At 36.2% G+C, this 25,747-nt stretch overlaps 1 protein-coding gene across 1 annotated transcript; it reads left to right on the top strand.

Annotated features, from left to right (window-relative positions):
* Window positions 1-7,057: 7,057 nt before the first annotated feature.
* Smp_153660 (cyclin d, putative) lies at window positions 7,058-13,130 on the top strand (the record flags this gene model as incomplete). Its single annotated transcript, XM_018790846.1, has 4 exons — window positions 7,058-7,380; window positions 7,417-7,632; window positions 7,670-7,829; window positions 12,502-13,130. The coding sequence occupies exons 1-4, from the start codon at window positions 7,153-7,155 to the stop codon at window positions 13,128-13,130; spliced, it is 1,233 nt and encodes a 410-aa protein (XP_018645864.1). The 5' UTR covers window positions 7,058-7,152.
* Window positions 13,131-25,747: the final 12,617 nt, after the last annotated feature.

Here is a 25,747-nt window from a genome sequence, read left to right as displayed (position 1 = left end):
ATGTTTACTAGTGATGTTCTGGAACCTTACGAAACACTCAAACGGTTGATTCTAAAACGCAGAGATCTAACCGATCGACAACGGTTGGATCAACTCCTTAACAATATCGACCTGCAACATGGTTCCGCGACGGACATGTTGTTAAGGATGAGAGAAGTAATAGGTCAACGAACGTTCGACGATGGCTTATTTAAACAGCTCTTCTTATCCAAACTCCCGAAACAGGTGCAAGCAGTTCTCGTCTCGTTTCAAAACAACGCCGTAGACGAACTGGCTGCATCTGCTGATTGAATTCTAGAAATTACGAAATCGACCGGCGCCGAGGTTTTTTCCGTCAAGGAAAAACATCAATCGACCCCGACTGACATAGCCGAACTATGTCACACTCACACAATATCTTAGACTTCAAATGACCGTAGTCGGTCAAAAACCCCGCGTAGAAGTGTCTCACGTAGGCGTTCTGTCTCTCGTGGTCGAGAGACAGACAACCCTGACTGGTCCTGGTATCATAACCAGTATGGTGAGTCTTCCAGAAATCGCAAGAAACCCTGCAATTATTCGAACTCTAAATCGACTGACACAAATAAAAACTCGGGAAACTTCCCAGTCGGCACGCGTTAACGGCAACCGTGGCTGGCGAACACAGCCATCTTTTATACGTCGCTACCTCGTCGACACTGGCGCAGAAGATAGCGTTCTTCCCGCAAATTCCAACGACAGACTTCACGAGTCTGTTTTAAGTTTACAGGCGGCAGACGGAAAACCGATCGCTACATATGGGTAAAGGAACGTTTACCTTAACGTGGGTTTACGCAAACCCATTCACTGGATTTTCGTGGTCTCAGATGTCTCTATGCCAATCATTGGTATAGACTTGTTACAATACCACAATCTACTCATCGACACACGCTCACGAAGGTTAATAGACGGTAACAATGAGTTATCTGTTTGCGTAACTCCTTTTTCTGGTTGCAGATTATCCCGTCACAATTAAGCACGCCATAGACCCCTTATATCAACCATTACTCGGTAAATACTCCGGGATATATCAACCACAACCAAAATTGCCGAGTGTAACCAGCAATGCTACACATCACATCACGACTACAGGACCACCTGTTTTCTCAAAAGCACGCCGACTGGCTCCCGAAAAGCTTAGGTTAGCTAAAAACGAATTCGACCACATGATAGACTTAGGAATAATTCGACCATCAAATAGTCCATGGTTATCTCCTTCGCACATGGTCCCTAAAAAAGACAGCAACGATTGGCCTAAAGCTGTTGATTATCGGCTTCCGAATGCTAAAACTATTCCCGATCGTTACCCGTTGCCCCACATTCACGACTTGACAGCTACCTTGAAAGGTACAACTGTCTTTTCGAAAATCAACTTGGTTAAAGCTTATAACCAAATACCTATGACTAGAGACGACATTCCTAAAACTGCCATTATAACTCCTTTCGGCCTCTACGAATTTTTAAGGATGCCTTTCGGCCTAGGAAATGCCACTCAAACCTTCCAAAGGTTCATAGACGACGTCTTCCGAGGTCTCAACTTCATACATGCGTATGTTGACGACTGTCTAATAGCAAGTCCGGACAGAGAATCACATCTCCAGCATCTGGACATTGTTTTCGATCGACTCCAAAGGCATGATATTACTGTCAACATTCAGAAATCCCGAATCGGAACCAACTCCTTAGACTTCTTAGGTCACACCATTGATGCTCAAGGCATCCGACCCCTTAAAAGCAAATGGCGGCCATTCTGGATTACCCAGAACCGACCACGATTCAGAAATTGAGAACTTTTAACGGCCTTGTAAGTTTATATAGACCGTTCATACCGAATTAAGCGTCCCTTATGAAACCGTTAACCGACCAACTTCATGGAAATGTAAAATCAATTAGTCTAGACGACACCGCTCGAAAAGCATTCTCCACAGTTAAGGAACATATCGCTAAGGCAACCCTGCTCGCGTATCAAGACACTCAAGCGCCCATTAGTATCAGAAATCGAAGGAGTCTTACAACAATAGATTAACCACTCTTGGCAACCTTTAGGATTTTTCTCGAGACGGTTGCTAGACACGGAATCTAGGTACAGCACGTTCGGTAGGGAACTCCTAGCTATGTATTGTGCTGCACGGCATTTCCAACATTCCATCGACGGAAGAGAATTCACGCTTCTTACCTATCATAAACCTCTTACCTTCTCTTTAAATTCATCTTCAGATAAGTACTCACCCCGAGAATCTCGACAACTCGACTACATTTCGCAGTTTACTTCAGATATACAACACATTTCTGGAGCAAACAATGTAGTCGCAGACGCTTTGTCTCGTATCAGTCCCTTGAACAGTTTCCAAGGAATCGACCTTCTTAAACTTGCTCAGCTTCAAAAAGAAGACACTAATCTTCAGCACGAGTTATCCTCGACAACTCTCAAACTAAGTATTAGGCAGATGGGAACAGGTAAGGAAACCTTACTATGTGACACATCTACAGGTAGGGATCGTCCAATCGTGCCAAAACACTATCGACTCAACGTCTTCAACACGTTGCACAATCTTTCACATCCAGGTGTTCGTGCAGCCAAACGGTTTTGCTGGCCTGGTATAAATAAAGACGTGAGGGAGTGGGCACGTTCCTGTGTAAGCTGCCAGAAATCTAAGGTAGTTAGACGCAACAAATGTCCCTTATGCTCTTTCAAAACCCCTGACGCTCGTTTCGACCATGTTCATCTGGATTTGTCAAGACCCTCACCAGATTCAAATGGATACTCATATCTCTTAGCCTGAGTAGACCGTTTTACTCGATGGTCAGAAGCAGTACCTATTAAGGACATTACTGCTGAAACAGCGGGTCGCGCTTTCGTCGAACGATGAGTAGCGAATTTCGACTGCCCTTCAACCATCACTACAGACCGCGAACGCCAGTTCGAATCTGGACTTTTCCGTTTTCTGACCACACTACTAGGAATCCTTCGTTTCCGAACGACCGCCTACCACCCACAAACAAACAGGTTGGTGGAACGTTTTCATCGACAACTAAAGGCTTCACTATCAGCTACAAACGTTCCACAGTGGACAGACGCTCTTCCACTCGTCTTACTGGGTATCTGGAATGGAATGACACTCCGGCTTCCAGGAGAATTCGTAGATCCTTCGTCTTCTTCATTGAACATGGATCTAGACTCTTACACGAGCAGGCTTGCAAACGTAATGCGTTCAGTTAAACCTGCTCACACTCGACCTCAATCAACTGATGTTTTCATTCAACCTGACTTACGACATAGTACACACGTCTTTATCTGAGAATCTCCCATCAGTTGTCCCAAAGTCCATCGTTCCTTCACTGCTATTATATTCACCATCTGTTTACATTGCCGTTCTGTTCAATTCGACCTTCTCAATCTTCTGCTTCCAGGCATTCCACTTCCAACTCGTGTTATTTATCACTTATCTCAATTGACATGAATAGTATTCACAACACTCCCACCTTATTCTTCAAAGAGTGGAAATGTTGAGCGTCAGTGGCCTGACTAAAAACATACACAGTTATTGCTCTATTCTGGTATTTCTAGATATTCCTGGTAGTCTCATGTTGTTTGATTTATTGAAGTACAAATTTCGGATTCTGGAGATGGGATGTGAGCATGCACAAAATGGAAACCTTTTGAAGACCTGAAAGATGGTTCATTTACACGTTGACGCCATATTTCTTGACCCAAAATGCACGCGGGAAATTCGCGAAGTCAGAAGGAGGTGATAGTGACAGCTCAAGGAAGGCCGTCGTCGCGGTTGGAGTATCGACTTCTTTATACAAAATGGTATAGTGTTTAAATGACTATCTACAACTGCTAAAACAGAACTAGTGAACAAAAAAAGGCACTACAAATCATTTATTTAGCAATTACAGCAAGTTCGTTCACCGATGCAACAATACTGACATGATGTCAATAACAGCTGTCTGAACAATAAGAATAAATGTCTTCATACTTTCGTTAGGTATATTATCCCTGACTCTGAATTCCAATCACGAGCAAGGTCACGATATGATGATAATGGAGCTAGGAAACGGAATGTTGACATGACCAAGCAAAATAAATGGTTCAAAACTTTATCTCCCATAACAGTTGTTTACCTTAATGAAGAAGACTATTGAAAAGACAGCCATACTTTTCAAGCTAGCCGTCAGGTTGTAGGTGTTTCAAGGAATTAGGGTCTGGGGCGATTTTCGTAGTAACCACCTTTAAGATGCCAGTTATTCCCAGCCATTTCCAAAGCTAATATACAGCTACGAAGACTACGGACCGTTTGATGGCCTGACAACCTCCAAATTCAACATTCCGTCGAACTTGTTCTTTACCGTTCCAAGCCTTCAGAATTCAGTCAGCATGGTTTCAAAACTACAGATGGTCCCGTAGTTATTATTATGACTCTTCACAGACAGCTTTTTGGTAAACGAGTGTTGTGGAGAAACCATTTCCGTGTTTATCCAGAGATGTGATTGTACACGAGGTTCATAAGTGTTTATACAATCTTCCTCATAAAAAGACAGGTTCTGTAGAATTTAAAGAGAGAAATGGGGGAAAGAAAAGTGAAACATGTATATAATTCGATAACTGTGTTTCTAAAAACAGGATAAAAATAAATGCCAGTATATGCATTAAAGGATGAATCAACAAAAATAAATCCTTAGTGCAGTAAGATTTTGTGACGGAATAAGAGTTTATGCAGTAATAGTTTATAATTGATGTAGTGAAAGTCGTAACTAATTGCTAAGAGCTGTGATGTGATGAGTGACGTCACCGGTTGCATAGTGCATTTTCGGCAACAGTTCGCATAGTTCTGGATACCACTTTAGAATCAGTTGTAGTTGTAAGTTGACCTCATGTTTAAACCTGAACTGGTAGCAGTGTAGAAACAGAATGTGATGCGCCTTAAACAAAATTTAATGCGGCATTTCACTATCATTCATCTTTTTCGACTGACGATAATTTTAAAATGTTCTGTTAGATCTATCGCAATCATATGCGCCGAAGTATCCTCGGAAACGGAGATCGAGTGAAAAGATCGGACATTTGACGAGGGCAGTTTAAGACAGCTGTGCTTGTTTGAGCTCACCCGACAGGTGCAAGTGGTCCTTGTACCATTCAGAAATAACGCCGCGGACAAACTGGTTGCATTCGCCGACTGGAGCCTAGAGATCACTAGGACCCCCAATACAGAGATTTGTCCTGTCAAGGCAAAGCCTCGAACGACATGAAACGACATTACAGACCTCTAGAGTTCTTCGGCTCGTTATCTTCATAGTCATCGTGACCGATGACATTCACGTATTTGTCGAAGAGTCGTGTCACGAAGGAGATATGTTTCTCCATCACGGGAGATAGATAACCCTGATTGATGTTGGTAGGACAACACCGATGGGGAGTCTTTTCGAAAATTTAGAAGACCGTGGAATTTCTCAGTCTCCAAACCGTCTGACACGACAAAGCCTTTGGAAAAAGTTACTCACTGGAATGCGTCGACGGCGACCGTGTTTGGCTGGACATCTGTTATGCACAGAGACTGGAAAATGGACAGAAATGATTGGCGTCCAACTAGTGTTTGTTCATGAGTGAATATGGAAGCCATTCCACCCTTATCATATACCAGTGACCTAACAGCCCCATTGAATGGTTCAACGGTTTTCTTGAAAATCGGTCTGGTTTAAATATATTACCATACTCTGTATACCTGTAGCGTCTTTATTTTCGTCGTCACATCAATAACTTATAAGGGACAGGTATATTCACTAAGGTTACCATTGATATGTGCCAGTAGGATAGCTTACTGAACCATAAGCAATCGTATTAAGATTCAAGTTAAAAACGCTGTAAGGTTCTCTACATTTCCTAGACGTTCAGATGTAAATGTTATGATACCAATACTATTCAATGTTTTTCACGTAGTTCCTTATAAGGAGATTTTCTTTGTCGATTTCTTTGCCGCTTGTGGTTAGTTTACTGATCAAATATCAAGTGTAGATTTCGTAATAGGACAGTCCAAACCCCCATCGTAAGCGGTTTGGGTCTTTTTGTCTTATCGTAAAGAGATGTGTATAGCTTACCATGACCAACAACCTCGAAGATATACCAGGAAGATTTTAAAAACGATCAAAAAACTCATATCGTGATTCCGATTAGAGTGGTAAATGACTGGAATGATTTCTTGAAACAATGACCACTAGTCTAATCGAAGAACAAATCAAAGTAGGGGCAAAACGCATAGTAGCGATACAACATAAAACAAGGGGTTTGAACATCTTACAGGTATTCAGGTTGTGAAAACGTCTTCATACGTAACACCTTTATAACCAAGGGATACCAACCTAGTCAATTCAGGACATAGAAATGAAGGAGTTTGAAGAAAGGTCTCACGAGTTATCGATAAAATGGGCTGAGTTTGATGTAAACTGAATAATAACTGCAAGAGATGCGTAGCATGATGTATCCACTGGTGATCTGTTGCGGATGTGTAACTGAGCGCCTTCAGCCAGTTATATCCAGTAAAGTCTTGCAAAATCTCCCGGACCAAACGCAGAAAGGGTAGTTTGCGTATGAGTAGCTCGTTCGACTTTTGGTGACGACGAATCTCACGTAGGGCTATTTTTCCCGGACGATAACGATGAGATTTCTTAACACCACCAGTAGCTGGTGCATTCTTACGTGCTGCTTATTTAGCTTAATCTTTTCAAGGTTCCTTTCCACTACACTTGCGAGCAGTCGGTTTTGTGCATGTCATGACTGTGAACAACCAATGAGATCAGCATCAATAGTGAAGAATTGCGGAACAATTATTTTTGGGATTTATTCACTACTATAACTCATCCATAGTGTTATACTTACATCCACAATCTTTAACTTTCGGACGAGCGCAAACTGAGGTACTGAATTTTCAAACATTGCGAATGGTCCATGCAAAAGTCTTGAGTAGTCAGTATCCGTTAGTAACTTATGAAAATCATTTTAAACTATCGTACATCGAAGGTCATAATACTCTCTTTGTTTTAACGCCTCGGGGAAGTGTGATCGTCAGATAGTTGCGCAGCGTTTGACCATCTGGGCAACGTTCTGGATGGTTTGTAAAGGTTTTAATTATACTTATGGATGTATCTGGTCAAGATGCAAGCGATCACTGTACTAATTCATCTGAAGGACCTGTAACCGTTGCGCAAGCGAAATATGATCCGTTTTTTACACGAAACCTAAGAGTTATTGAGGATTTATTAATTGATGAGAAACGATATCATAGCACTCCGGGATTCTGCGTTTCACAATCTCGTGCAAGAACAACATGGATGAGACGATCTCTTCTTAATTGGCTTCGAGATGTAGGTTAATGTATTAGATTTTTACAACTATCATAGATCTGTATTCATCGTGGGACTGATGGTGAAGTTCTAGCACACACGGCACAGCTGATTGACCGTTATATGCATATAGTGCCGACTGAACAAAATGAGTACCAACTTGTGGGTGCAACATGCTTTTTCATATCTAGCAAACTGAAAGAAACTGTACCTATAGCTTTAAGACAAGTCACAGAATACACAGCCAATTCACTGACGGAACAGGATGTCTTAGTAAGACTTTTCTTTCTCTCATTCACTTATACTTCAGGCCAAAGAGCTTACAGTGTGTATATCACTCATGTGGGATTTGACTTGCATTACCCCAGTAGATTTTGTCGCTCCCGTGGTTGAGTTCCTTGAGTTCGTACCTAGCCTTCGTCAAATTATTCGGCAGGCTGCACTTTGTATATATATTAAGGCTTTTCACGGTAAGAATTAAGTTGTATACTTGTTGTATTGCCTAGCTTTCTTTACTTTTTGATATAGCTTAATTTTTTTGTTGTACTAACGTCACTTTGTGTTAACAATCAGTTTACTTCCAAACCCAATTTGCGTTATTCCTATTCAACCAGTGTTTAGCTAAATGTATCCACATGTGCTTGTTCAGTGTAGTTGTCATTATTAGCTGAAGCAGTAGATTGTCTGATTGGATACAACGTTTAAATCTAATACTGATTGCAAGTTTCTCATCTAATGTATCGAACAGTCTAGTCGGATATTAATGTCTCAATACAAGACAAAAGACTCTTGTTATCATCTTGGATTGACCCATTTTTACATCCTAGACCATTTAACGATTTTTCATAGATTTCCAGATTCCTGAATAAAACTGGCTAGTTGCGGCGGTTTTCTACATACTTATTTGATGATTAGGGTTGCTAGTGTAATCAAAACTATCCAGCTTTCAATTGGTGTGATTTGGAACACTAAGAAGTTACTGTAAAGTGTCTAGCCTCATATTTATGTATGACTCGTTAAGCTCATAATATTGAGGTCTTGAATCTGCCGTTGATTGTGTTCTGTTAAGATTGACAATAAACTATAAAAGGTCTTGTAAGTTTTGCTGTAAACTTATGGGGCTTTACTCCACTAGTTTCTCTAAGTGTCATAATGAAATCCGCTTAGGCATTTTGGTGTCATACATTTGTCAGTGACTGACCACTAATTAAAACAACCTATCGAAGAATAATTCACTCCTAACAGGTAGTTCATGTTCCCTTCTAAGCGTCAGGTTAATAATTATAAGCTTAAAATCGGTGTCTTGCCATTCCTAAAACTTTCTCGTATCTACTTCAATGAATTTTGACACTCACTGTGTCCAATCGTCTGAAGCAAACCGTACCTAAGCAGTGTTACAATTTTACCGCACTCAAATGTATGCTTCAATTATTCTTCACTCATACTAAGTAGGTCAGAAGTAACGGAGTTAGTTTGAAAACCACAGGCTTCAGGTGTAATACCTTCGAGGTGCTGTCGAGTGCTAATGTGACGTTACAGTTTGACGTGTTCTGTGGGTAATGTTGGCCATGTTACCTCCATAGACTATGTATGGGATTGCAGAATTGTTACATTTCGTGTTGTGCCGGGTCACAGTTCATATGGTTTTGTACTTAGAAGAGCGTGACTAGTTTTGTAGATTGTTAATAGATATTTACACTTAGAATATTGATCTCATGTGGCTTCTTTGCACTCTGAAGTCATTTTCAGATCTCAAGATGTTCCAACGTCGGAGTAGTAAAGAGGTATTTGGTCCTCTAATCTTTGATCCGTTCATGAAGTTGATTTTTGTATTACTTCTGTTATCTAAGTTCATTTCAATTGACGGATAGAAAAAAGCAAATCAGTGCTAATTATAATACTAGTAGTCCAGCTTTTTCGGGAAATTGTTTCAAATCTTATACAGATCATATACGCGCTTGTATATAACTATTGTAACTTCACTGAGGAAATACATCTGTTTGTGTTCCGTTCAAATGTAATAATATCGACGGTAAAAAACCGAATAATCAGAAAGATTTAACAGAGATAAGGTTATTACGTAGTCTTCCGTCTGGCAGCAGTTAAACCTATCAGTAAAATATGACAAACGTTGATGAATCAAGACAATTATAGTAGCATCAAAATTTAGACGTAGCTGACCTCATCATGTTATAAGCTGAGTACGAACGTGCGCGATAACCGTAAGCAGTGACGCTCAGAAGAATGGCATAAATGGAAAAGGGTTACTGTGATATGTAATAGTAAGCAGTTTTCAGTTTCCATTTTATCATAATTCACAAAACCTGTATGTAACAATTCAAACCGACTGCAGTGACTCATCTGCAGTAAGTTTTCATCACATTTCGAACATTAATTTTCCAGTATTCATGCTTCTCATCCTTGAGTCTCTAGCTTTCCTCAATTATATTATTTCCTATTTGACATTATTTCGACTGCCTCTTCCATTCCATCTTTCTGTCATGAGGCAATGTAAAACAATTTGAACCGATACATATCTCATATTCATTCTATATGTCATGATCTATCGCTGACACCACACAATATCAGTTCATGAAATCGATGGCCATATAAACGATGAACGACTTTCTTACTGAATTTCGGACACTTATTTGAAGATGGTTGTCGGTGACATGCATCCTTTAGACCACGAACCTTCTGTTATTTTCTAAATATAATAAAGCATTCAGTGCTGCATGGTTATAATATACTATCTCATCGTTGTTCTGGTTCAGTCTTGTGATCTCTAGTTTTCTGTATGTGCTACTCAGAGGTATGACTCTGTGAACCGATATTGTTTCGTATCAAATTTTGTCTTTATCAACTAAGTATTCAATCATTTTCCGCACAGTAACCCGGATTAAATCTAGTTGGCTGTTCTGTTTAAAATTATGTCAAATTTTCAGTGTTGCTAGCACGTCTTATTAGGTTTTCGTTGCACTTATCTAACGACTTTTTCCGATCAGTCTTATTTTCAGTAAATTTTCTCTATTTTTTAGTTGAAGAGATTAGTACTTATATGCCCAGCTATATAGCAGCTGCATGTATTCTTTATGCTCTAAATTTAACTGTACATCGGGATTTAAGTGATACTGCTATCAGATCAGTTACCCGCATTCAGCGAATTTTAAGGCTTGAAGCAGTGAGTTCTTTTAAAATGTATTATTAATGGTATTACATTTTATTTTAATACTTCAAAAGTACCGATAAATATTCTCAGAATAAAAATTAAATGTTCACTTTTACATATTTCTCATTATTTATACTTCAATTTTACACATGGATATAAGTCTCCAAACGAGTGCGAATGGATCTCAGCTATGATCTTCGCAAAACGAAGTATAAATATACATGTGACAGATATCTGACGAACAACTAGTTCTTATCAAATCTGTGATATTTTCAAGTCAAAACTCAATCAGCTGTATTTGTTAAGATAAAAGTTATTTATTTCAATTTTATTTGAAGGACTATTCTTTATTATACCCATAGCTTAGCACATTTGAAAACACCTAAAAATCTCACTATTTTTTGATAAAGGCATCCTAAAGTACTCGTTTTTCTCATCCATACATTTTCCTATAAGTAGCATGCTTCAGAAAATTTTGAAGTAACTCACAAAACCCGTTATCCAAGCTCTTTCAAAAAAACCATTTGATTTCTCCACTTAATTTAATCAAGTCTGGTGTGAATTTTAAACGCCTCACCTTATTCTTGTGAATTCGGTAAAATCTCATGTAACGCTAACTTGTATTGGGTTATTTTACTAATAATAGATTCCTACTATCTGATGCGATAAACATTTGATGTATTCCCCAAATGCCCTAGTACGGCCGAGAGTGGGGAGAGTCCGCTCTCCCTCTCGAAATGCTCTCATATGGCCACGCGTATATAGTCTCTGCCAGGGAAGTCCTACTCTGCCTTCTCGTGGCATTACTGTTGTTTACGAAATTGAGAGGACGAAAAGCGAATGTCCGGCGCTTTAACCGGGTTGATGGACACGGCGAGTCCACATAGGGGAGTTGGGAAACCCTGATTCCAAACCAATGGTGCACATGGGCTCCAGTATCCTGAGGGGACAAATGGCGTATGAATCAGTCGTTGGTCACCGGCTACCATGGGACCACATTCCCCCACGATGCTCCACTGCCTTGTGGATCAGATCTTTAGGTCAAAGGCTCCGTGTGTTGCCCCCTAAGAAAACCACCTGCTTCAGTTTGGGCACCTGGGCAGTATCACAGCCCTCACGCAAATCGAATGAGATTTGTGCGGCGCATGTATATCTGATGCCTCCTTGTACCAATATTTATGTGTTTAAATAATAATAATAATAATAATAATAACGTATTCACAAATCTTGCCTGTTAGTTCGACACCCTTCATTTTTTCCGGATACTTTCAACTTTTCGTTTCTCATCGCTTAAGGCCATCATTGTAACGAGTTACTCCCTTAAAGCCCATTTCACGTATGCCGAACTTTCTGTCCTTAGTTGTTCTGACGATATTTTTTGTTTATCACTGCTCCACGCCTTAGTTTTACACTACGCTCATAAGTACTGCCTTTTAATTCATAGATCACAAGTTTCCATACTTCTGGATAAACACTGTTCTCACGACTTGGTTTCATCGTTAAAGTGTGCAGTGTCTCAAATTTTAGTCATTGATTAATTGGCAGTTGTAATTTAAACGCTCACTCATTCGTGATTTAGAACAATCCCTACTATGGATTACGTTATGAATCTGTTCTGACTATAAACATACATTATCTTCTAACATATTCCCTAATCGACAATTGCTAACTCGTCGCACACTCAAAAATTGAAAATTACTGCTAAGTATTTTGCTTAATTAGATTTACGTCAAACATCACACCACATAAAAGACAATATTGTTTCACAAAATTTATCAAGATTCGGAAATTTCTGGGTTCCCTATTTAAAAATGTTGACCCGAAGTATCTAGACCATTTCTATATAATCAATGATTGTCAGTCTTCATTATTCAGGATTATGGATTTCTAATTTCAAAACCATGATAAGAAGGTTTGAGTTGTTGAAATCCTTATTTTTAAAGTTGCAAGAAACAAATCAATAATCTAATTAGTTTATTTAACATACTATTTGGTTCTTCATTTACAGCGGAAAATGCGTGAAGCATTTCAGATTCTTCAAGCTTGTTTTGAACCTGGAACTGTGCAACTATCAAATGCTGTGTTAGAAGGTGATTTGGAGCCCCCTGACAGTCCCGTTCGTGAAGTACCGGCTCACCTTGTTCACCAATTACATTCCTCTTCTACAACACCAGTCAATACAACCCTATTACTTCCACTAGCAACTAGTATGTATATTCACCCACATCTTAACGCGTCTAATCAGTCTTCACTAGCCTCTGTTGATATTCCTTCTCTATCTACCTCCATGGTTTTTGTAAATAATAACGTAAGCTTCGACCGTAATTGTAAACCCACAACGTCCGCTTCTCTTTCAGCTTGTTCTACTTCATCCCCTCCTTCAGAAGCTGAAAATATGGGATTAAGTGAGCTTGAAAATGAACATTCTCGATGCCCTTATATTAATCGATCCCGGTTATCTATGCCGTTAATTCATTACTCTCATTCTACCCAGTTTTGTCATCATTCTAATGTATCAGCTACTGATAAATTAAGCGAACGCAAACTGGTCCCATTAGTTTGGGAAAATCCAGTTTCAAATCGGACAAATCAATATAAGTAAAATCCATACAGCCGTCATTGCATTTCAGTTGTTCTTCTAAACAATTAGTCAGTTGTATTTATTAATTTCTTTACTTGTATTTCTTTGTATTTCATTTTTATGGGACAATTGCTTGCTACTTTTGGTAACCTTTAATCTAAATCAGTTTCCCAAATATATTCTCATTTTCGCTTTACTTAATTCCACAAACACTGACACAAGCTGTCTACCCCATATGTGTTTCATATAAAAGCTCTTACTTTTGTACACAATTATGTTTTTAATTGTGTTTGAGTGCACATATACTTGATTATGTTCATCGGTTTACCATCCCTTCACTAGTTAGGTTTAATTATTTTCGCTTACAGCTCGAAGTTGTCCCACTAGTTGAAAACTGTCTTTATCTATTCCCTTAGCAAACAAGAAACATCGAACATTTTGAAATAGAACTATGATAAGCTCAATGTTAACGATTTCCGTCAGTCTGAAGGCCATCGCCGTTAATTCATTTTCGATGGATAAGCAGTGTTCGTACAATCATTTGAGATATCTATTTAGTGTATATTCGTTGCCGAAGTTGAGTTATTCTGAATCAATAGTTGCCAGTGCTGTCAAGTTATTTTTAAGGTAGTAATGATTAATAGGTTGCCAGCGGTACTTATAAATAATCTTGAGCGGATATTTTATATATTTGAAATGAACTACAACATACTCAGCAGTTTCCTATCTTAGTATTATTAACTGGACGGCTAATTTTCAGTTCTCTTTACCATAATGTGATTAAATTGTATCAGCTATTGTGAACGTTACACAAACCCATTAGATTATATATTCACAATATTAATTTTTCCGGTTACCTCTAGATTTCTGGTAAAAAAAGTTACCATAATATTTGATGATTACTTGCAATAATAATAGTGTTGTTGAGAACTATTGTGGACAGAAACAAGGTTGACGTAAACATCCAATTATTCTCCAACTGAGTGAGGCGCTGAGGTTTCAGAGAAGCATTGCTAACATAGGTATTACCTACCCAGAAATTCGAGTTCACGACATTTTTGACGTCCATCCGTTATTAGATACCGCAAATCTCAGTGTCAAGTCGCTTAGCTAGTTGATTTCGTGACGCTAGTAAGTGTGCAGCTAGTGATAAGTGTATTGAAGTGGATTCGCTTAAAAAGTGCAATCCTTAAGTGAAATCCAACCGCGAAAAATCTCTTTAAAACGACATATGTAACATATAAGTACATCCAACGACATCACAGTAAAATGGTGCATCTTTATATTGTTACAAACACGTTCTGACTCCGTTATGTATGTTTTATTAAAGCTGGAAAAATAGCTGTATTTACGAAAAATGTCAGGATTGTTATAAAATTCCGTTATAGTACATGTCTAGGAAAACAGCCTCATTACTCTTCACACAATGAACACACGTGTAGATATATCACATACATACATGCACTAATACTTTCGCTTTCTTACATATCTTATTCTAACAATTTAGATTTCGCTATTTAGTACATTCTCGTCACCAAAATAATCAATGCTAATTAGCTTATGATTTAGGTGCTATAGATTTTGGAAAAAAATGGAACAATACAATCTGAAGTGTCGTTAAACCAGAGGTATCTCTAAAATAACACAAAGAAGAAAACGTATCAACAAACCTGTTTACCTGATTGGTAAGCACCAACGAACGTATCCAATACTACCGCAACATTCTAAGGACTTACTCGGTATTCAATAAGCTGATATGGCGGGAGAAAATCCGAGATAGCACTATGATTAGGGTCTGAAATAGGAAATTACCTTTCCGTATGCTAACCTAATAACTAAGCGACCATCAGTGCTGAGTACAACACAGTTTGGAACTGGTTGCAATGGTGTGATTCCTCAAACCTTGGGTTTCAGTTTCATCTCATACTTCTTATTTCTCGATTCCATCCGATTTTTTCGATCTCATATATTTAGTCCTCTCCCGTCATTGGTATTACCCCTACTTTTATATTTTTTGTTTTGCTAAATTCTCGTTTTACCACTTTGTAGCAAGTTAAGCAAGTGTTCTAGGTCTTATTTTTTTAATACTCGACAATTTTTCTGAGGTTTCCATCAGTAATACTAGTGTTATTACATAACTTCACTCATCATATCATTCAACGTTCCAATCAGTAATAATTTTTAAGAATAGTCTAGGCACTTTTGAATTAGATATTATGTATTTTATCTTATGGAAAACCAACCAATGCAAGATATTCAGTGGATTCACTTGACTGAGTAGCATGCATACATCAAGAAGACGGCATATATTTCCAAAACTGTTGACCTAGTCAAGTCTATTGCACATCTATTCTACCCAATTTAGTCTTATTATTTCGAAGTATCTTGGTTTATGAACGTTGAAAACGATGAGGAGCAGTTTAAGCATTTTAATAGTTGCTTCTCCAAGGTAAGAAGTGTCAGATCTAGGTTATTTAATATTCACCAACAAGATGTTTCTTCAATTTAACTCTCCTCATACAACTCGATCCCATATCAGTCACATAAACTAATGAAATAACGACTAACCTGTATGGCAGATATTTACGCTATTTTATCATTGAGTATTAATTAATGTCAACTTGTCTATCAAACTATACAAGACGGACATAAAACCCCATAACTTTCTAATGTAGTTTCGTACATACTTATGAAAATATAACTATGTATTAAACATACTGAATAGTGTGTAAACCATCAGGTCATCTTGATGTCTGATTTTTCTATAGCTAAAACATTGAACAAGTGAAGTGTACCGTTTGTGTTCATGTGTTTATTTGACTTCATATGAATATTGAAATTTTTAATTTATTTTCAAATTCTATCCCTTTAAGTTTGTTGTGTTTTTTTTAATTCAACGATAATAAGATTAAAGATTCTGTTCCTGATATTTAAATTTATCAACAATAAAGAATATGGAATTATTATTAATAATTATAGTTCATCCTCTTTAGTTTTTTTTATTTAGTATTTTGTTTGAAAATTTCACTAGAGTAACTCAGTATAATGTTTATCACACTGTAGATCTGATTTTATTTATACTGAGTAAAATGGTTTATTATTATGAGTTTTTATCATGCTACTAACATTCATTTCATTTGTATATATATCCCTCTATGAAATATATTTTATTGAAATTAGTTTAGACTTCAATTTACATTTATTTCAATCTGTCAATTACGAATAATTCTAATGTTTATCAGATCCAGTTAAATTAAAGTCAACTTTGATTGTAATATATGTATCCGATGTGTCCTTAGGGGTAAACTACTAAGAATACGATTTTACGAAGGTATATTTAAATTTCCCTTGGATGGTTTCAGAATTTTCAAAAACCGATATTTGGAGACAATCTACTGTAGCTGTTTATTGACAGAATAGAACCAATAGTTTTGTACGTTCTAATTATCATGTATTAAGTTTCCTGCAGCAAGTTTGTTTAGAATGATAGCAAAGCAGAGATTGGTAGGGGCTAGTAATTGGATCTAGAACGCACGTTTCGTCTTATTCGGTAATCGTCGTCAGGACGAACCTGCATCCCAGAGTTGATATTTACTCCGGGAGCCGAACCTAGTGCCATCTTTTTCAAACGCCATCGTGTTATCCACTTAGCTACTGAGTCCAGATAACCCATTAGCTTTTGCAATGGATTGAAGTTTAGTTTATTTTTGTATTGGTTGTTCAAATCTTCCCACTGGTGTTTAGGGCTGTAATTAATCAGACTCTATGAATTAATTTATAATTGAACTTAACATTTACTCTCCACACACCCTAAGTTTTAATGAATGATATTTACATAAAAAAGGATGACACTATTTTCAGAATACAATATACTAATTATGTTTTGTTCCTTTCCTCATCAGCTATTCCATTAAGTTCGTTTGAATTACATTTTTACAAAATTAGAAAATTCTCTGAAAGTTAAGGAAGTTTGAGATTAAGATTTTTATCATATTTATAAACAATTGGAATGATAGTTCTAGAATAATAATGATGAAACTGGATTACATAATATAGCAGGGATTTTTTTAAGTATGAAGAAACAAAAGAAATTATTCTAAATTGTAGTTAGAATTAAATTAAGGTTAATCCTACATAACGCGCTAGAAAGGAAGGTGTAATCTATATATAACCAAATATCAGTACCGTATTCAATAGATGCCTTCTATAATAAAAGTGATGCGAAAAACCATGTCTTGTGAAGATTTCGTAGTAAATGAACTTTCTGTTTTCAGTAACTGAATCGCTATTTGATGCAAGTCAAGTAACGCAGATTGTAGATACTGTAGTGAAAAGTTTAGACCTCTTTGCGTTTAATGAATAACCGAAAAAAATCTGAAGGTATATTACTAAGAATAGTAAGCCTCACTAAGTATACCTGATGGTTTTCTTATGGAGAATAAGAAGTAATCTAAAAAGGAATATTGGGGAATACATGAACCTGATTTTGTAATAAGTATTACGAAGTTCTATCATTTTTACCGACAAAATAAGGGATTTATATGAGATCAATAAAGGGGTATACTGACTTTTTAAAACTAAGGTGTGAAATTATTTATGACTCATGAATTCATATGTTAAATTACTACAATCTCCACAAACCTCCATTACGATGAATAATTTTCTATCACAAAGAAACATCTGGAAAACTACGATGCTCTGAACGTGTGTTTCATTCTGAGATGCAATGCCTTATGAATCATACTCATTTGAACTCTCACAGTGAGTAATTGGTCAAAGTATTCTTACAGAGATTTAGATCACTCGTGTTAATATCAAATATGAGCAACCTTTGGGTTCTCCAACATGGAATAGATTAGATTCATATTGTCGTCTGATGATCTCCAGATGTAGACATTTGTTAGCTGACTATTTCAAGATTATCGTTCGGTATTTTTACTGACTCCTTGTCATGGTTCTCTAACGTTGTACATAGAAAGAGGTTATGCAAATTGAGTTTTTTAATGTATCCTAATTTTATTAGATATATGCACCTGAAGCTGATATCAGTGGCAAAATGGAACAATAACTACTTGATTTCCAGTATCGACCTCGATTCCAACTACTTCGATTAAGGTACCCTAATATTATCACTGCTCTTCATAAACATGTCGGATACATAGACATCTGCTAGATTGAAATGTCTGCACAATTCATTCCAAAATTGTTTATGAAATCATCTAATTCTACACCAAAACATTTTATTGAAATTTCTGTGAACAATTTAGTATAATGTTTTCCGCATGTTAAGTTCTGCTATTCTTCAGTAGAAATATAGCTTCTCATTTGATGAATAGTGATCGAGTGTTGTCTACAATTAATCCAAATACAATTTTTGGTAGTCACAATCTATTTGACAAAATATATCCTTTATTTCTTAACATCACATTGTTTCTTGTGCTTGAATTATGTATCACTGAAATGAACGATTATTTTACGAGCTTCTAATGTGAAGTTCACTTGGTATTGTTTGTTTGTGTCTTCTCATGGCAAGTACCTCCAGCTGATGATTTCCAAATAGGACGAAAAGCTCGTCCTGTATTCCTCTGATAGCCACCATCCACTTTTGCTAATGACGCTCATGACTTAATGCAATATCGAAGAAAACCTCACAGGATGCACATACACCAACAACTGGCTGATCAATTGCAGTCCTTAACATCAATGAGAAGACACAAGCAAAAAATAACAAGTGAATTAAAAAACCACCCCATTGCACAAGCAGGTGGCTATCAGGACTCAGTGGGTGAGTGGATAACGCGTTGACGTTTGAAGTGAACGGTAGTGGGTTTGAATCATGGAGTGAGCATCCACTGTGGGGTGCATGTACATCTAGCTGACGAGTTTCAAATAGAACGTAACCACCATCCACCTTTGCTTCTAATGTGAAAGTTAATAAGTTGGATAATAATATGATCCACTATTATTCTTGAACTTTCATTAGTAATATGATCAATACCAACTTTTTGATTAGAAAATATATGTAGTTTACAATTCATTGACTTTTTTTTATTGTGCCTTGAATTGTCCCAGTCCAACGTTCATGTAAATGGGGAACATTTGTTTATTAGATTAACAACTCAGTTGCCTAATAAAATCAAGATAAAATAAATCTATTTATGGTTGATTAGTTTTAAATTTCTTTAAAAATAGATTATTGCTTAACATCAATAGAAATATGAATATGCCCGCAATATAATTAAAACAGAATGGTGGTAGATTGTTACATAAGAGATCCCTTTAAAGTCAACTGTATGTAGACACTGATTAAGAATTATTATATTCAGTTGCTTTAATCTGTCCTGTAATATATCAGCTGATTAAATGACAAATAAAAAGAAATAAGGTCTGTTTTGGTTTTATTCCTATATTTTTATACAGGACTGACCAGTACATTACATGTTAACAATATTTACAGATATAGTTGAATTTTATTTAAATGAATGATTTCAACAATTTAACTTATTCATACCGAACAGGTTGATAAAATATACTTTTTGAAATGGAAACCATAAGATTAAGGAAATAAATAATAAGCTCATCGGTGGTTTTTGTCACGGAACACGAGTTAGAGTCCAAGGGAACTCTGGGCAGTCATACTGTCCTAGTGTGTAACACTTTAGCAGCTACAACAGGGATGGATCCAGGTTTCTCAGAAATTACTTGACTCTAGACTGTTCGTACGGGTTTCGTGTGTCACTAGTCCGATAGATAATTCACTGCTCTCTAATTGGCGGTTTTATTATGCCATATATTAACAGGGCACACAAGCTATAACAGAAAATCTAATTTTTGCAGCCGGTATTCAGCCGTATTCTTGAGGGTGAGGGCTAGTGGTAATTGTCACACAGTCCAAACTGAGGTAGCTCTGATAATGTTCGAACCGACTACCTAGTGGTTCAAACTCAAGAGAATTCAGCACTAATTCACTACTCCTCGTTAATCAGATACACAAAAATTTCTAACTGAAGAAACTTAACTGAAACTTTAGATCAGACCAATGAACAATTCTCTCCAGTATAAGATATCCTCAAACCAGTCATTTGTATAGATTTCTCAGACTGTATCATTATGTCTGAATTTTAGATGACTCAAAACTACTTACTTTCTATCCTAATGATTTCAGTAGCATCAATCACATTTCCAACGTAAATTTCTATGAAATGAAGATGAATTTTTTAAAAAATTGGTTTTGTGAAGATTATCTTAATTCCTAAGTGGTATTCATCACCGAATGATCTTAGCTGGGTTTTCAATGAAAACAGTCAAACACTGGATAACTGTTTCATCTTAGTATGAAACTTCTCAGAAGTGCAAACCTACTGACTCCACTAAGGATCTAATTCATTGAAGTTCAGATCTTGCAATGAGCGCTTAACGGAGGAATTAACAGTGTTGTCCAACAATAACTAAGTTCTATATATAGTTGAAATCATGAGTCAGTTGAAGCTAGACCACCGTAGAAAACCTGGAAGCACTGGACGGCTGTTTAGTCCTATTATGGGACTCATCAGTAGTGTTCCTTTGGAGACAACTTTTTCACCCCTAATGTTGCTGAAATCCACTTGATTCTACCTCTGCCGAGTTTGTGAGTTTGCACTTTTAGGGAGTCCTGTTTTGCAACAAAACAGCTGTCCACTACTTCCCGGTTTTCAGTGGTATTCTATCTGCCATCATTTCATAATAAATACCACCAACAAATAAGAATAAATCCATTATCATTTTAAGGTTATCAATTAGAGATAATTCAGAGTGAAATTCTCTTTTTGATTATGTTATTTACTTAAGATTCACAGTTGTATTTATAGTCAGCCAACACATATTTTTCCATTGTTTGCTTCGTTTACAAATTATTCAAATATTAAAGAGTAGATGGGTAATAATATAAAATGCGATGAAAAATAATGTGAAAATAGTATGTTGAAAGAAAACCGTAAAATTTAATTATCCACTTAATAAACGTAATGGGCATGACATGGAAACAAATAGGTAGCAATAAAAACCCATTATATTCGAATTGTAGTGAATGAGAACACAAGTGGGAATAATCGAATGTATTTGAATTCAAAATTACAGAATCTCTTAGTAAAATCTGAGAACCATACAGTAAATACTTTATTTGCAAAATGTCAATCAATCGTCTGACTTCATTGTCTTTTCGTTTCCACACCAATGATTCTCTGTTCTCGTTGTCTTTTCTCCGGTTTTCTTAACTTTCTTCCTCCAGGCATTTCACTTTCGACTGATGATACGTACTACTTATAACTGTCGACATCAGTAGCATACACCACAGTATGAACAGACAGAAGACATTATTATGAAGTCTGTGATTGGATATCCCACTTTCAAACCAGGCTTAATAAATTGAATTTTCTAGAGATTTCACTATCTACTGCTCTCTAATCTGTAATACCCCTGAACTCATCCTATTTGATTTCATAGATAATTTCGGAGGAATTTTGTGGCTATAATTGATTTAATTTCTAAAATTCAGTTTATTGGTTTAATTAACATTGCTTTTCGATAAGTAGACAAGGTAATCTTTATATATATATATATATATATATATATATATATATATATATATACACTACAAATCATCACTTTCTGTAGGTCTAATACAACTGACATCTCAGCAGCAACCATACTGTCAGATGCGAATTAAGTTTCTTAGTTGAATTCATGAGTCGATGTAAACTAGATCACCATTGGAAACCTGGAAGCACTGGACGGTTATTTCGTCCTAGTATGGGACTCATGAATTCAACTACTAAAAATTACTACAATCTCCACAAACCTCCATTCTGATCATAATTAAGTTTATCTCAAATGACAGTTTATCGTTGACATATCTGATGTCTATGATAAAGTACATTCCAACTGTCAGTGGAACATAAGGTCTGTGTCAGAGATAATGAAAGTTAGCTTTTAAGGATCCTCCCTTTGAAGTCATTGTTCATGAAAAATATCTTCAATGATATTATATGAGATCATTTCTTGAGTGAACTTATCAAGATAGTCATTTTGGGCAAATATTCTTCGAAGCCTATTTAATTGAATAATTTTCTCCTTATTATTTTTCACTACTATTTAGATTGTTACTCAGTAAACTTGGTTCACTGTGATTGTACGGCATTGTCTTATATTATTACAATGTGTTAATTGACTATAAATACAAGTGTACACCTTCAGTCTATGATATCCTTTGGAAAATAGTTTCTTTCCCTAAACTATATTTTTTCACAGTTATGTAGTAGTTTTATTTTTAGTATAGATTTGTGGATAATGTAGAATTTTCGTAGTTTAAACCCCGAACAGATCTCAGTAGATAACCATTGAAAACCTGGAAGCACTGGACGGCCGTTTCATCCTAGTGTAAGACTCCCCAGAAGTTCTCATCCACGACTCCGCATCCGGGAGTCGAACGCAGGACCTTCAGTCTCTCGAACATGAACAAAATGGTCGTCCAGAGTTTCCAGGTTCCTGATGGTTGCCCAAGTAAGATCGGTTCTTGATTTAAACGTTGAAATTTATATTTTCGTTTCATAAAAGTTTACTTAGAAAATATAGTTGATCCAGAACAAAATCTGGAAGTGCTAACTGTTATATTGATTGCGTGAGTGTCCTTTTATTCTATATGACGTTATGAGACCGCAAATTAGAGAGGAGTGAATTATCGATCATAGCAATGATACACAAAAGCCGTATGAGTAGTCTTGAGTACTTATCAGTTCTGCTTTCTGCCTTGCCCAGCCAGTTAAGTCCAGAACATCAATAACAGCCTCTGCAATATGAATCATGATTCTCAAACATACTGGGTTTATATACCAAACAAACTGACCACCTCGTACTATAAAATAGAAAATAACATTTGTACAAGATTCAGCCAAATGTTGAACAGTAATTAATGGACTATGGATAACTCAGGGATCATAAATCGTATAATTATAGTCTATAGGTCAAAATAAAGCTTATGATAAGAGGTACACGAATACGAAGAGTTTATTTACTTAACAATTATACAATAGGAAATATACATATCACATTGGTCCATAAATAGTTCTCAAAGTTACTATTCATAAATCTCCACGGGATATAACACTAACATTTGTATGAACCAAATTTTTATTTACTTAAGCCCTGAATTCAATGACAATATCGGACAAAATCGCCAACACTTCTGATTTTTTATAACTGACTGACTTTAGTTGGAAAGTACTGAGAATTTTCTTTGTCCTAGTACGGAACTTATAAACAAAGTGCATTCACAACCTTATTAGAGATCAAGTCTTGCGACATCTACTTCTTACGAACTGATATCACCTGAAGAATTAATTGAGAAACAGAGAGCAGCTCACAATTGTTTGTTTATTATTTAGCACTCGTCAACATTTCACAATCACTAACTCCAAATGAAATTGAATTGTATATGCTCTCATTTTTTTGATGAAATCCATCAGCTCATATTTGTCATATATATATTACTATTGACAAAAAGTCAGTTGTAAACAATTTCAAGTATTTAACTCACTGCTTCTACTTGGTTTCATGTTAATTTTAGAAAAACCTCCACTCTTTGTCCATTTAAACTAAATTTTAATCTACTAAAATGTGATGGATTCATGTTGAGCGGTTATCTCATCAATCAACCTGACGCTTTGAAACAACTTACACACATATACAGATATATAACAAATTTTAGCTTCGGGGACAATTGTTTTCCCGGTGTGTCAAAAATTACCACCTTAAAATATAAAATAAAATAAGATTGATATGTTTCTTTACACTAAATAATAATTCTATAGTATGGAAATAGAATTTTAATCGGGTTTTTTCCCTTTTAAAATTAATTCTTGTCTAAGACATACAAATTGACAGTGATAGAGGATTGTTTGTACTTGACCCTAAAAATTTACAATGTCTAAACATTTTATGGTTTTCATTAAAATTCAGGTGTTAGTGGACGAAATTTGTATCCCTCCTTTTTCCTTCAAAATTAGTCTGAATATTAAATATTTTGTCTGATTTTCATTTGTAAGTGTTTGAATCCTCCCGTTATTGATCTCAAAGACTTCTTTTGAATATTCTCTTTTAGTATGCATATGTCCTAGGCGGATTGGTTGGATAATACCGTTAAGTCACAAATATTTTGAAGTAAGGTTATTCGGCTATAAATATCGATTAACACTTGATTAAATCGAGTTGGCTCAAATGCCTTCTCCACTGCGTGTCATCTCGCTTCACTCTCTTTTCTTTGCTTCCTTTGCTCCATCTTTCTCATTGTCTGTTCTGTTCAACGATTGTAAAAAATATATGTATTCAAAACTTCATTCTCGTATTTGGCTTATTTAATTCTGTTATATACTAATGCGAGTTAAGTCGATGATTAAATACGAGGATTGGCAACATGTATATTTCAATAACAATCATGCACACGATCAAACTAAAGTCAGATATCAGGCCATTAAAGTATGATAAATGAGGCATTTCTTTTCTTTTACTGAAAAAAGTATTATACGCTGGGTTATATGACCTGAAATTGGTTACAGTGATGTAGTTACATCCAGTCTCCATCTTTCTCTTTTAGACGTTGGCTTAGCGATATTTCTTACTTTTCATTCCTCATTCCTATCGCTTACTGTACAACTATTTCCCTAATGTTGCGTTTTTAGTTTCCTTATCCTCCCCTCCTTTTATCTCTTCTTGAGAATTTAAACTCTTGTAGTACTGATTTGAAGTTTGAGAACTTATGCCAATACACATTAGTTTCAGGTTCTACATTATCTACTACCGACTACATAACAATTTCATGAATGATGTAAATACCAAGTGTGCTATTAAAAACCAATCTGCATTACAAGAGTTGTTGTTTTTAGAACTACGAATCCATGTGTCCCATTCTGTTAATTTCAACTTTAGATCTCATCCGGATATTTTATCGATAAAACTGTTTTGAAAAATGTATTATCTAATAGAATCATAAGCGTGTTATGAGTTACATATTAACTGATCGATTAAATAATACCAGCGAAACAGTAAACAACTCGCTAAACTTTTCAGTATATGTTGTAAATATTCAAACGTTTTAATACTGCGATCTGACGAAATCGGTGAGACCATAATTTATGGACAAACCAATCAGGTATAAGATAACAGGTCTCGGATTTTGGCGCGAAATGCAAACATCCATTTGGTTAAATAGAGTTTTGGCATTATAGCTGATATCAGTTCGTGATGAAAACCCTAAATCTAATTCCTTACCTTAACTATAAACTGTAAATCATAATTCTAAATCTTCATATTGGTTTATAACCCTCATTTGGTCCTAGTTATTAGGTGGACACTCTCAAGGTTAGTCTAGCGCCGCTCAAAGATCGTCCATACATTATAGTTTCACAATTATGTCCTCTTTGTCATTCACCGTAATCTCTACTCACTTAGACTAGTCACAACATTGAGAATTGATGTGTGTTTAGACTGTCGAGTGAATTTGTCTATTTCTTCTGATCACTGATAATGTAGTTGAAGTTTAGACATGAAAAAACTTACACTAACAAACTAAAATGATATTCAAAATGTAATATACTAAGAAGATCAAT

This window comes from Schistosoma mansoni, assembly GCF_000237925.1.
Source record: "Schistosoma mansoni, WGS project CABG00000000 data, supercontig 0013, strain Puerto Rico, whole genome shotgun sequence".
Classification (NCBI taxonomy): Eukaryota; Metazoa; Platyhelminthes; class Trematoda; order Strigeidida; family Schistosomatidae; genus Schistosoma; species Schistosoma mansoni.
This window is presented reverse-complemented; position numbering and strand designations above follow the sequence as displayed.